Source organism: Lactuca virosa, chromosome 3, assembly GCF_052849685.1.
Source record: "Lactuca virosa cultivar CGN04683 chromosome 3, Lactuca_virosa_CGN04683_v6, whole genome shotgun sequence".
In the NCBI taxonomy this organism is placed as follows: Eukaryota; Viridiplantae; Streptophyta; class Magnoliopsida; order Asterales; family Asteraceae; genus Lactuca; species Lactuca virosa.
Window position 1 is genome coordinate 149,638,102 of NC_136428.1, and position 14,797 is coordinate 149,652,898.

General features: G+C 35.0%; 1 protein-coding gene across 1 annotated transcript; it reads left to right on the forward strand.

Annotated features, from left to right (window-relative positions):
• The first annotated feature begins 12,443 nt into the window (after positions 1 to 12,443).
• Positions 12,444 to 14,487, forward strand: LOC145164166 (uncharacterized). Its single transcript, XM_079082891.1, has 6 exons — positions 12,444 to 12,688; positions 12,749 to 13,061; positions 13,180 to 13,452; positions 13,504 to 13,542; positions 13,634 to 14,100; positions 14,175 to 14,487. The coding sequence occupies exons 1-6, from the start codon at positions 12,444 to 12,446 to the stop codon at positions 14,485 to 14,487; spliced, it is 1,650 nt and encodes a 549-aa protein (XP_078939017.1).
• Positions 14,488 to 14,797: the final 310 nt, after the last annotated feature.

Here is a 14,797-nt window from a genome sequence, read left to right on the forward strand (position 1 = left end):
ATTCGTTTTAACCCTTGAGTTATGCTCTAATTGCAAATTAGTCCCCGGTGGTAACTTTATAAATTCGGAGTTGTTGGAGTATGCGGGGCATACAACCTCGTACACTAAGCGTACTCTGGATCGCTTTAATACACATCACGTAGACTGGTATGCATGGCGTACACATCGAGGGTGCAAACCCTAAATTTTAGGGTTTGTACCCTATCTAAACACATTTATGGCCTCATGCATCTTCTTACCTTCAGCCCCCCTCCTCATTTCGAAACCCTATAGAGTGTTTGTGCATTGTGAAGCTTGTTGAGCCATTTTTGGTGTCATTTGGAGCATTTGGAGTAGAAGGAAGAGCATTTAGGTGGTGATGTTTCACTCACGGATTTGGATCCAACATCTTGTCCCCCTTGTGCACCTTGTGGAGGTAAAAATTCCGAACTTGATGTAGAAATCTCATGGATCTAGTTTTTACTCAAAGTTGTTCCCTTTTTGGTCCCAAAGTTGGTCTTTGTGAGTAGAAGATACTCCAAGGCATTTTAGTTGTCCTTTCAGAGGTTTTAAAGGGTGTTAAGTCATAAAGTTGGGTTTTGGGTCACTAGTATCCCTCCATGCAAGTGCTATATGGTCTTAATGGGTTAAGATGCTAGAGTTTATGGATTTAAGGACTTAATAGCCATGATAGACCATAAAGTTGGAAACTTTATGGTTTAGAACATCTATTGTTGCCTAGATATGAAGTTTAGACGTGAGTGCCTAAAGGATTAAGCATTTAATAAGGAGAGTGGCAAGCAGCTGCGTACGCTGGGTGTACCAAATGGTAAGCTGAGCGTAGGAGGTCAGATTCTAGATCCTCGATCAACTTCGAGGTACGCCCCGTGTACGTGAAGAGTACACCCCACATACTGATCGGGTCGACCCGGTTGAGTCGGTTGACTTTGACCTGAATTTTGACTAGGGTTTGACCTAGGGGTATTTTAGGTATTTGAATGGTAGTCTAAGTGTTGGTTACTGTTATTCGTAAAGGTGAACGATAGTGTGGGTTTTAGAGCAGCGTGTCCGTTTAGCTTTTCGTCTGTCTGTAAGGTGGGTCTTCTTACCACCTTAAGTGGGCCGAAGGCACCAAGGTCTACCCACTTTATTATATGAGTAGAACTGTATGTTATTGTATATTTCTATTTGTTATGATTGTATGATTTATGTATTGAGCTATATGGGCTCGAAGTCATTACGAGCTCAGGGTTGATACGGACCCGAGACAGCTATATGTTGTTATTTTGGGTTGATATGGAACCAGGGGTTGATACGGACCCGACACAGCCACTTGCAGTTATATGATATGTAGGTTGTATGTGGTAATTTGGGAAGCTCACTAAGTTTTATGCTTAAGTTTATGTTTATGGTTTCATGTACTTCCAACTCAAAAGGGAAGGGACAGAGTGATGGCACAACAACCTCCCCACATGATTTCCGTACTTGATGTATTTGTACTATGATGTTTTGGAATACTGTAATGAATAATGGCTTTTGATACAATCGGTGAATGAAAACTAATGATTTTTAAATGAAAATTTTATTACTATTTTTGGTTCGTTACATATAGTATAGAGTAAGCAGGGTCGGTCCACAGGGATACATGACTTAATGTTTGACCATGTTCTTACACAAACTCATTACAATTTATAAAGTAAGGGGGGGGGGGGGTTGTTAACATCAAATTAAACTTCAACGGATAAATAAAAGACTTAAATTCAGAATTTAAAAGATATTTCCGGTTTCAATTCCTATTCAAGTACTATGTTGTAGATGTAATGTGGCTTCAATTTTTGTTCATATAGGTTGATAATTAAGATATTAATAAGCTCTAATATCTTAAAATAGACAACAATATTTTACTCAAAGCATGATATTTAAGTAAAACTTCATTTAGTTGATAAAATCGAAAGAAGAACTTATATTAGATCATTAAAAGACCTTAAGTTCATGCAATTATTACCAATAATGTCAAATATTTCTCATAGGCTCGGGAATATGAACATTTGACCTTTGTTTACACTAATTTTGTGATTCCAATGAAACAAATTAAGTGTTTTTTACTAATTACAAATCATAAAACATATACGAATTTCCGAATTTGACTAACAACCATGATATGAACCCTAATTCATTGATCAAGTCAAAATAGTAAAAATCAAGTATATAATGAGGGTCAAGTCAAAGATTACTACATAGAAACATGAAATTAAGTTCACATCATAATCAAACAACAAGTATTTAAGGATCTAGAACCGGAAATGAAAGGAAAAGGAAGCCACACATGACTAAATCAAAGCACAAATTCAACAAGTTTAATCTTCAAAAAAACTTACAAATTCGAAATCTAAATGTTTCCAAAGTGCTAATTGATGATAAAATGGATGAAAATCGCCCCTTGAGAAGTCTTGGTCGAAGGTATGCTCAAAATGGCAAAGAAACCTCTTTAAATCAGAAGTTGAAAATCGTAGAAAACTGTCGGATTCGATTCCACGCCCTCAGAATGAGATTCCACACCCTTGGAATGGGAAAATGATTGAATGGATGAAGGCTCCATTCCACAATTGTGGAATGGTAAAGGCTAAGCATTCTACGACCGTGTAATGCTCTAAATAAGTGTCCACTTCCAAGTTTCTCGTTTTCTTCAATCTTGCTCCGCTACTTATGAAAATTCACATAGAGCCTCCCTCGAACATCCTAAGCATGCACAAATCCTCAAATGCCCCTGAAACATCCACAAAAATGATGAAAAGTATATTGATCATCGAAAATGTTCCAAAAATAAAAAATACATGTAAAATTAAACTAAAATGCAATGTAATGATATGAATAAACATGAGAAATACATGTGAAAAGGTGCAATTTATGCACCTAACAAATCATTTCTTCTTTATAGCCCTTATTTGAAACTGACAAACTATGTTTTTGGTGAAAAACATTGCAAGAGGGTAAGTAGATTGTTAAAGCATCATAAAGCATCACAAGAAATATAAACATTGTATATGCATGCAATATGTGATATGGAACGATTCTCAAAACCCTAAGTCCTCTATAAGTCACGAAGTCAACGTTCCTTGTATCATAAGGGACTCCCAAGAAATCCTCATGGGAAAATCCAAAGATCAATATTCAATGGAGAGATGGTTAAACAAAGCATACATATGAAATATTACATGACACATTATATACACAAAGGCCTCAACTTCTTTTTTTCATTAAACTAGGCTACATATTAACCATCACACATGAACCATGTGAGGGTTTGTAAGGCCCACCATATAAATGAAGTTATTCTAGAATATCATCCACAACTCTTTAAATTATTGATGGATATCCAAGGTCATTATTAAGTGTGTCGACCACACTAGTCTCAAATGGCACTTAATATATGAATGAATGTGATCATGGTTTAAAATTTCATAATTACCTTAAAACGTTAAAAAGAACATTTAAAAGACACTTCCATATAAAAAATCATATTTATAAACAATATATTGAATTAAATGCATATTATATTTCGAGAAAGGTATATACATGTAGTACTATAAGCACATCAAAATCTTAAAGGACAACATTATAATAGGGTACATGTTCTCTAATAGTAATGTACTCACCTTAAACACATAAATAATCTCTCAAAAAGCTTTTATAAGTGTAAGAAGGATTAAAGAACACACACATAAGCATAACTAAGCAAAATTACTAACACTAAGTAACCTCAATTTTACTAATTAGATTTGCTCAAGATTAAGTAGCATTATAACATGTTCATAAGAAACAATTTGAAGCAACCAAGCAAACCATATTAATTATAATTGTAATTTTACATTGTCATGTGATAGGACTCTAGCACCCATTATTAGCAAAAATCACCACACTATTCTTTACTCCATCCAACTTGGCTCTAACACTATCTAAACAGTTATAAATGACCTATAATGGATCCATTAAGTCTGAAACATTATTTAAACATATAATGCCACCCATGTTAACATATTAGTGAGATTAATATATTGATTTAATGAGTTATCATCATTTTCATCATACAAATTCATAAACCAAATTAATTGGTTATTTGATTTAGATTTCTTCAACATAAAGGACATGAAATAATAGAATTCAAACCCACATATCATTAAATCACGAAATACACCATCAAATTCAAATTAGATGGATCAAATGGGTAATACGCCATTCATGGATCTTCAAAATCTAAACTAAACCATCTAAAGAGAAATATAATTATCTTAGGTGATTCCTTAAGTGGAATAACTACATTAACTAGGCAAGGAACCATCATAAAATCATAGATAAAAAATTTACTTATAATTTCAAGCTTTTTGTGCTTTATTTCTTTTGTCCTAATTATTTGAAATGAGAGAAATACTAAACTTAGGACTTAAGACTCTCACAACTTTCTCTTATGAACCAAAGAGGTCCCTCAACTTGGACTCTATCCTAATATTAAACTAGCTAAGAATTTATTAACATAATAAGTCTAAGCATCTTCCTCAATTTAAGTAAAACCTCATAAATGCAACTAAATATCTTGACTAATCTCGCAAATTAGTTAACTTTGGTAGCCCCAATTTGGGTATCTTGAACTCTTTTTAATGTAACAATATGACTGAGACATCTACATGTCTCAAACTCATCAATAGAAAGAAAATATGCAATTTGCTAGGATTGAGCATCTTTTAGTTGGTCAATGGACATGGAGGAAGCACATATAATACTGGTAACAAAATATAACTGAGTAATAAACTTACGCAATGTAATAACTCTTTATGAAGTGCCCATGAATGCTAATTAATATCGATGATCAACAGATAAACATAATAGTTATAAACTAAATACTTTTAAATCAATGCTTAGAACAACTTGATGTAACCAACCTCAATGTATTTAAAATATAAATGATCATTTTTTTTATTCAACATACGAGACTATTATTACACTTGAATTCGTTTTTGTTTTGAATCTCGAGAAATAAATGGAGATCATTGATTTACTTTTCCAATATTTACGATAGTAATCTCAATATATTTTAAATCCATTGAGGTTGGTTACATCCACCAAAGTGCTACCGCCAAAAATGAAAGAGGAAAGATGTGATTATTTTTTTATGTTAATTTTTTTTGTCGGGAACACAACATCGATCTTCTTGATTAGTCTTCTTCCTACTTTAGTAAATGGCTCGAACTACTAAAAGTATGACAATCATATACTTGAATATCATTACCGATTAGGATTTTTTTATGAAGCAGTTAACTATTATTTAATTGAATTAGATCATTGGCTCAATGATAGATCGAAAAAGTTTTTATTTTATCACTTTAGATCCTACAAATGATAATGATATTTTTTGAAGTGGTGATGTATATCAATTAGTACAGATGTTTTAACATGAAGATTTCAATGATAATGTGAAATTACTTTTGAAGAAACAACTCAAACATTATGAGTTTGATGTCGTACAAGATGCACATTATAAATATTTGACAACTATATCAAAATTATATATCAGTGGTTGTTAAATACTAGAAGATCAACCAATTTATATCATGTTTATCGATTAGTTGGTCTCATACTTACTCTTTCTACTACTACAACAAATGTGAAAATTTCAGCAACGAGCCTTATTAAAACAATGCTATGAATAAAATATAAGTTGATTTTTTGATTGACTCATTAGTTTTCTATCTTGAAAGAGAGTTTGCCAAAAAGATTAGTTTAGAGAAAATTATGCAAGACTTCACAAACATAAAATATCATGGGGTTCCACTTTGATGAGTAATGTTAGAATATTTCATATTAATTTTGCCACACCCCGAACGGTGGTAGAATCGTCAGGTTGTGTGACGTTAGAATGTTGGATCTCAGACATTGAACATACAGTGAACAATACAAAACAATATGTAACATAAATATCACTTACATTATGTATTAAGATTTACATCAAGGTGTATTTTACAAGAATCTTTGATACAAAGGGTTCCTTGACAGCTAGGCATAATAATAAATGATAACAACTTTTGGTGGCTCCCTCAATCAATAGTTGCGTCCGGGTAGTGTACACTGCCGTCTCTTGGTTTCCTATGAATACATGCGGGTTTAAAAGGTCAAAATACTGTTGGTGAGTCCACAAGTTTTTAAATATAGAAAATACTTAGCAACTTTGAAGCCGAATCTTTTTTTATGAAATATAGTGACCCATTTTCCTATGTACTCTTATTCATGTATTTTAGTTATGTACGAGTAACTATATGGGTAACTCTTGATGTTTCATTTTGTAAAATCTCATTGTATCCTAAAGGTACTTGTATGATGTTAGGATCTTACGTATACTATAGTTACTAGGATTGTACCTCCCTAGCATTCGTTTTATTGTTTGGGTAGTTGTATTGTTACTACCTTAAGGTTTTATGATATTATAGTTTATAAATACTATTGTTTTCCTTGAGTCACTCCCTTGAGTTTGTGTATAATGTTACTACTACTTAGGCTTTACCCTTTTAAGCAGTGTTGATAGTTAAGGCTAAACAATGTTATAATGAGTTCCTATAATCGAGCATACGACCATTGAAACTCCCTGAGACGACGCTTCATTGGACGACGCTAAAGTTTACAAAGTTATTCCTGTTGTGACTCGACCGCCAAGGTTGTAGATAGCAACCACTGGTGGTGGTGTCATCCCTGAATAGATCTATACATACCTCTCCCTCTTACTTAAGATTTAGTGATTATAGGTCAGGGTTTAGCTAAAGGTTATGTAGCTAAAGGATGAATAATGTCTCATTTAACAACTATTTTCGTGTAGCTATATCATGTACCTTGATTTCCTTTGTTATATTTAGTTGTACTTTATATATATATATATATATATATATATATATATATATATATATATATATATATATTTTCATATATATATATATATATATATATATATATATATATATATATATATATAAAATTAAGTTAGTATAGTTTATTCTGGTAGGATATTCAAGCATAGAAACAACTAAGTACAATGTTATCCTAAAAGTTGGCCAGAGTAATGACTAGGTATAATGCTTTCCTAGTGAGTTGGCCAGCGTAACGACTAGGTACGATGTTATCTCAAAGAGTTGATCAGGGTAACGACCAGGCATAATTATATTAATAATAAAATACAATTAGAATAATTATAAAATCAATAGTGTAGTATTACCACATGTATTCCCCCTTCAACATTTGAAAATCATAAAAGTGTGACCGTGAACTCACCCTTGAAGCGTGTTTCATGTACCCCGTGTGTTGTGTATGAACTTCAGAGGCTCGAGGATTGATCGGGAGGAGAAGAGGTTCCATTAGATCAAAAGAAACCATATGATATGGTGTGAGGATGGAGGGGCTAGTGTAACATCCTGACTCCGAGGTATGAGATCTATTTATTTAATTATGAGTTTGACTGAGCAACTCAACGGGTTGGTGCCTCAACTCGTCGAGTAGGGACGAATTGGCCACGTGGGTTTATTGATCAACTCGACGAGTCGGAAGGACCAACTCGCCGAGTTGGCGCTGTGAGATGAAACCCTAAATCTTCGGGGTTGGGACCTATTTATAGGCACTTATGTCCTCATTTCCGCCTCACCAGCCACCCAACTCCCCTGTGTGAAACCCTAATCGGCCATTTGAGCTAAGAGAGAGTGAGAGAGCTAATTTTGAGTGTTTTTGGTGAACCTTTGGAAGAGAAGAAGAGAGATTCAAGCAAGGGACGAGGAAAGGTTGTGGGATCTAGTGTTCTTTCACTTGGAGCTTCTGTTGGAAGGTAAAAGTCATCACCTTGCTCATCATATCGTTTAGATCTTGTTAATGAGGAACTTTTGGGAAACTCACTAAGCTTCGTGCTTACCGTGTTATGTGTTATGTGTTTCAGGTACCTCTCGGGACCGCGGGAAGACACCGACATGATTATACACACCTGTCCGAGACTATGTTGAGGGTTCTGGGATTTGACTTTTATTGTGGATTTATGTTGACATTTGAGACACTTGTGGTTATTATGAAATATTATATAAGTTTATGTGTTTTAAAAATGAAAAATTTGGTTTGAAAGTTTACGGTGTTACAGGTAGAGACCTCTATTTATAGTGAGGGGTTTTGTGGCGCGCATGGTGTCATTGGAATGCATGTCATACACATGCGCATTGGCCCCAACCAGAGTTTGACACATGTCATTTTTTTATGTGAGCCACGTCATCCAAATCCTCATGAACCTGGTGTCATTACGCACGTCGTGCGCGAGCGTGCATGCTCAGTCTTGTAAATGGCGTATTTTCCATTTACATGCTCCATTTTTGACGACCTTTATACCCACGTGCAGGTCTCGATGAGTATTACAACTTCCCTTTAGGTTATTTTGGTTAATTATTACTTTATTTTTAGCCTATATTTTTATACCTTCAATGAGTTTACAAAAAATCATAACACTCTGTTTTTGGCTTTTTTTTTTCAAAATTCATATCTTGAGGAGTACTATAATTTTCCTTTTAGTGACTTTGGCTATAAGTCAACCATTCTCCTTGTAACTTTTTACGTTGTAACTTTTTATGCGTGGTATCTTATAAAAATCATGTCTTTTTCATATGAAGTCGGATTTTTAGAAATTTTGTATCTTTGGGATTGTGTAGGTGTGTACATTCCAATTATGTTATCATTTTTATAGGATATTACGACTTTTTGCGCTCTAATTTCTTGGCGTTACTGTCTTGTTATTGGCGTATTTTCGAGTACGAGATTTCAAAACTGTTTGATGTTATTAAATGCTATAACCTTATTCTATTATATTTATGTGTATCAGTATTGTGGGTGGTGACACATTTTTCTTGGTAGTCACATTCTCGTGCCGTTAAATAAATTTCGTCCCCAAAATTCAACTTGTGTCATTGGGGTAATCGTGTTACATTAAGCTTCTATGGGATTAGTTTATAATTCATAATTGTGGAGAAATATTGAGTAAGTGGAGTTGGCATTTTAGTTCCATAGAACCTTGTATCATATGCTCTATTGAGTATGGAATACAACTTTTGTCTCTTTGGTGATTGTCGAAAGGATTTGCTATACATGATTCGTACGTATTCCATAATTGGGTAACTAGTCAGATTATGGTTTCTACAAATGGAGACAAGTGGGAGAAATCTTGGTATGATCTTCTTGGTTGATTTAACTTCGTAATACTTTCTTTGTTTGTCTATTTTACACCAATAGGAAACCTGAGAATGTCACTGAAGATTCTTCTTAAGATCATTGCACATGATCATTATTCCTATTACCATTTGTGGGTACATTGTTGTTTTAAATTCATATCTTGAGGAGTACTATAATTTTCCTTTTAGTGACTTTGGCTATAAGTCAACCATTCTCCTTGTAACTTTTTACGTTGTAACTTTTTATGCGTGGTATCTTATAAAAATCATGTCTTTTTCATATGAAGTCGGATTTTTAGAAATTTTGTATCTTTGGGATTGTGTAGGTGTGTACATTCCAATTATGTTATCATTTTTATAGGATATTACGACTTTTTGCGCTCTAATTTCTTGGCGTTACTGTCTTGTTATTGGCGTATTTTCGAGTACGAGATTTCAAAACTGTTTGATGTTATTAAATGCTATAACCTTATTCTATTATATTTATGTGTATCAGTATTGTGGGTGGTGACACATTTTTCTTGGTAGTCACATTCTCGTGCCGTTAAATAAATTTCGTCCCCAAAATTCAACTTGTGTCATTGGGGTAATCGTGTTACATTAAGCTTCTATGGGATTAGTTTATAATTCATAATTGTGGAGAAATATTGAGTAAGTGGAGTTGGCATTTTAGTTCCATAGAACCTTGTATCATATGCTCTATTGAGTATGGAATACAACTTTTGTCTCTTTGGTGATTGTCGAAAGGATTTGCTATACATGATTCGTACGTATTCCATAATTGGGTAACTAGTCAGATTATGGTTTCTACAAATGGAGACAAGTGGGAGAAATCTTGGTATGATCTTCTTGGTTGATTTAACTTCGTAATACTTTCTTTGTTTGTCTATTTTACACCAATAGGAAACCTGAGAATGTCACTGAAGATTCTTCTTAAGATCATTGCACATGATCATTATTCCTATTACCATTTGTGGGTACATTGTTGTTTTAAATGTAACATGCTAGCTCATCTAGGTAGCTCTTGGAGTTACATAGTTTATGATGCTTTTGAATACTTCCCCTCAAGCATTTATTCATTGATTTTATGGGTAGTCCCTTTTGAAGTGTTATTGATTTCCGTAATTAAAACAGTTGTGTAACGACTAGAACCAGCTTTTTTTGGTTCTTGGTGTGAGTAGGGATTTTACAAGACTTAGCAACATGGCCCCTTTTACCATAGTTTTTACTGACTAGTTCTCTACACTCTCCTACATGGAGGTATTGGCACTTACTACATTGTGGAAGACTGTGTGTCGCAATAAGAGGTTTCTTGATAACTTGTTTCTCACCTGAGGATTTACTTGAATTGTCATCATATTTTCTCTTGTTAGCCTTGACTTTCTCTGCATTCACTTGTTCGGCCGTTGTTCTTTCGCGGGTTGTTTGTCCTATTAGGAGAGTTCCCCCCCCCCCTTTTTCTATCGACTCTTTGGCCTTAAGAACACTAGTTTTAAGAATGAGTGATTTCCCTTCTCCGACCCTTACTGCTAAACTTGAGAACTTTTACTTTGATTTTTAACTTATTAGATTCCGTAATAGGTTCATTATATAATATCTTGAATGAATGAGTTAGGACGTACGGGACAAGGGACAAAAAGAACAGAAAAGAAGGGTAAATAAAGGATGAAGGCCAATTCTTTAGTCTTGTGGTAGGTGTCAGGTTGAGCATTGGTTATCGCTCCTTGAATTGATAGAGTTGGTCCTTCGATGTATTTCTTGATCATTTTTTCCTCTGAATTTATTAGCTCCAGACATATGGTGGTTAGGACCTTGAAACGTTTGGTTTATGCTGACACATTTGCTCCTTTTGTAGTTAGATGTCGGAGCTCTTGCTCCATTCTTGATACTTCTCCCATGGGGTAGAATTCTGCTACTATCATCCTTTTCATTTCTTCCAAAGGGAATAAGTAGGTTGTATCCACTCCTAAGGTTTTGACGTTGTTGCATCCATAAATGTAAAGGTGTTGAATTCAACCCAACGGTTTCTGGCACAGTCGTGGTTTTCTAGGAATGATTCCATCTCCTTGATCCAGTGGGTTAGACGAGTTATTCCATCATCTCCATAGAAGGATCTAGGTCTGTCGTTAATGAATATTTGGTAAGTGTATGTATTTTGGTTGCTATTGTTGTTATTCCACTTGTCATTTCCTTCTTCTAGCTTTGGGGTGTTATTTCAGTTTACTTCATAGGCTACTTGGGTGTTGGAGATTTGTTTCTTTACTATAGCCTTGATGGTAGTTGGGTCTATCAGTGTTAGTCCTTATGTTGGCTTGGTTCCATCCTATAGTAGTAGATATATTATGATTACTTCTTGTAAGTTGGATTGATTGATCACAAATCTTAAATGACTTTACTCAATTCATTTAGCTTAATCATGATATACTACTTTACTTATTGAGATGCTCTCGGTGCATTCTTGCTATGGAGACGGATTGTATCTAGCCGATTAACTTTCTAGCAACTTGTCTTTTTATCGACTTTTTCTGTTTTCCAAAAATACTCAGATGATTTCCTTAAGTGATTAGTCTGATTTAAAGTTTCATGGTGTTTACAGGGATTTTTTCATCCTTTTTCTTATCTTGTGTGATATGCCAAATTCTATATACTCATAGTGTGGATGTTTTCGGCAAAAATTTGTCTCTTGGGGTGTAAAAGAAATAAGTGAAACAAATCAGGGGTTAAAAATGTCAAAATTGATACTAGGGAGTGTGCTTCGTATGTAGCGGGTGCGCCGCACGCATCTTTATCAGTTCAAAGATATAACGCGTGTATGGGATTCATTTGGCGACGTGCACCCAAGAATCTTCCTCTTTTCTCTTGGCTGGTCCCCAAACGTAACAAGCACGCCACACCTTTTTCATTTGGTTTTTATCAGAAAAGTCCCAAACTTTTGGAAAAAGTTTCAATTTAGTCCCTAATTTTTTTTAAACAAAATAACCCAGGAAACTGGGTAAATTAAACAAATTGGTCCATCTCATCCGGTCACTCACGTTTATCCGGTTGCATATGCTGATTTGGCATTAAATGGCTTATGTGGACTCGGTAAAACAAATACCTTCATTTACTGAAAACCCCTGACATTTCATCCTCTGATTTGGCATTAAATGATTTAGCATATGCTGATTTGGCATTAAATGGCTTATGTGGACTCGGTAAAACAAATACCCACCCCGTCTTAAAGGACGAAAAATGGACGACGTGTATGATTTGGATAGCATAGATGTGGAGCTCGATGATTATTTTAAGAGGAAACCAATTTCCCGATGTAAAGATGAATTTCTGAACATTCTCTGTGAAGAAGACGATGGCGATGATGCAACTAATGATCCTCAAGCTCAAGGTCAAAATAATGCTCAAACTCAAATCCATAACCAACAATTGGACTTAGAGTATGTGAAATGTAGTGATGAAGAAGAGACAGATGATGATTTCGAGTATTCCACCCACAACCCAAATGTGAAATGAAACTTAATGAAACTAGTGTTTGGTGAAAGGTATGAATCCCCGCATCAGCTAAAATTGTATTTAACTAACTATGCTATTAGTAATGGTTATCAAATTCGTTTCAAAAAGTGTGATAGTGTTAGACTAGTCGCAATATGTGGAAGTGCTCCAGAGAAGTGCCCATTACTGGTTAGGGGTTATTGGATGAGTACTGGAAGATCATTCCAAGTAAAGAAGCTTGTAGACAAGCATACTTGTGTTAGGTGTTTTAACAATGCAAAGCTTATAAATCCTACTTGGTTAGTAAAGAAGTTTATGAAAGAGCTGATTAGGAAACCTAACTTAAAATGCAAGGAGATGCAGGTTAAAAAAATAAAGTAAGTTTCATTGCAACATCACATCGTCAAAATGCTATTGATCAAGGATGAGGGCATTGCCATTTATTAATGGGAAATTGAGTGACCGTTATTCAAGAGTTTAGGACTACGGGCATGAGTTGATGAGATCTAATCCAGACAGTACAATTAGGATTTATATTACTGTAAACCCTGATAAAACCACAACATTTCACAGAATATACATTTGCTTTAAAGCAATTAAAGAGGGCTTGAAAAGGGGATGTCGTAGGGTACTAGGGTTTGATGGTTGTTTTATGAAGGGACAATGCAAGGGTGAGTTGTTAACTGCAATAGGTAGGGATGCAAATAATCAGGTGTATCCTGTATCATGGGCAATTGTTGAAGTAGAGAAAAAGGTAAATTGGAAATGGTTCATGGAATTGGTTAATGATGACCTTGGATTGTAGGGTGGTAGTGGTATGTGTGTAATCAGTGATCAACATAAGGTAAAGTAGCTAGCTTTTTCTATGTGAGTAATTCCTAATTAACTACAATATTTTCTGTACTTGTTAATCTTTAACTATTTTCATGTACCAGGGTCTTATTGAAGGTTCTAAAGATATTCTACCACATGTTGAGCACAAGAAATGTGCCAGCCATATCTATGCTAATTTCATAAAGGTTTATAATGGAGTTGAGTTTAAAAACATGTTTTGGGCATCAGCAAAATCTACAACAGTAGGGGATTTCAAGTTGAATATGGAAAGGATCAATGAAGTGGCTTTTGCTGCATATGATCATCTCATGGCTAGGGAACAATCTTCATGGTGCAGGGCTTACTACTCTACTGGCTTGGCTTGTGAGGCTGTAGAGAATGGTATTGTTGAGTGCTTCAATTCAATCATCATAGATGCAAGAAAGAAACCTCTACTCACCATGTTGGAAGACATTAGGCTTTACATCATGGAAATGTTTTATAAAATGAAACTAGAGGCTGAAAAATGGAGTGGTGAAGTTTGTCCTTCAGCAATCAAGAAGACGGATAAATTTGGTGAAGATATTAAGTAAGTATCTTATTTGTTTTCCCTAATTCCATTCATAATTTGATTGCTTATGTAATATGTTATGTATTTTGCAGGAGTTGGGGCATAATTCCAAGTGGCTTGAATGCATATGAAGTAAGGAATGGGTTGCAAAGCTATGGTGTTGACTTGAAGGACCACTCATGTACTTGCAGACTATGGGAGCTTTCGGGGATTCCTTGTGTTCATGCACAAGCAACTATTCTATATACTAATCAAAATCCAGTCAACTTCGTAAGCACTTGGTTCAGCAAGAATAATTACAAGGCTATTTACCAAGAGAATATACTCTTAGTTAATGGAAGTAATTTGTGGGAAGAAACAATTTACACACAAACTCTTCCACCTACTGACAGGAAGATGCCATGAAGGCCTAGTGTGAAGAGAAAGAGGCATGTATCTGAACATGAGGAAAAGTAATCTCAGGTCTCAAGCAAGGTAGAACAGTCCCATGTCAAAATTTTCTACAAAGGGGACATAATAAAAAATCCTGCAAGAATCCTACTATGGTGCATGAACGTCAACCTAAAAAGAAAATAGGGAGGCCTAGATTCGAACCTGATTTACTGAATTGGTCAGGAACTAAAAGAGGTGGTAGAAATGGTGGTGGAAAGGGTGGTAGAGATGGTGCTGGCATGGGTGGTAGGAATGGTAGTGGCGGGGGTGGTAGAGTTGGTGG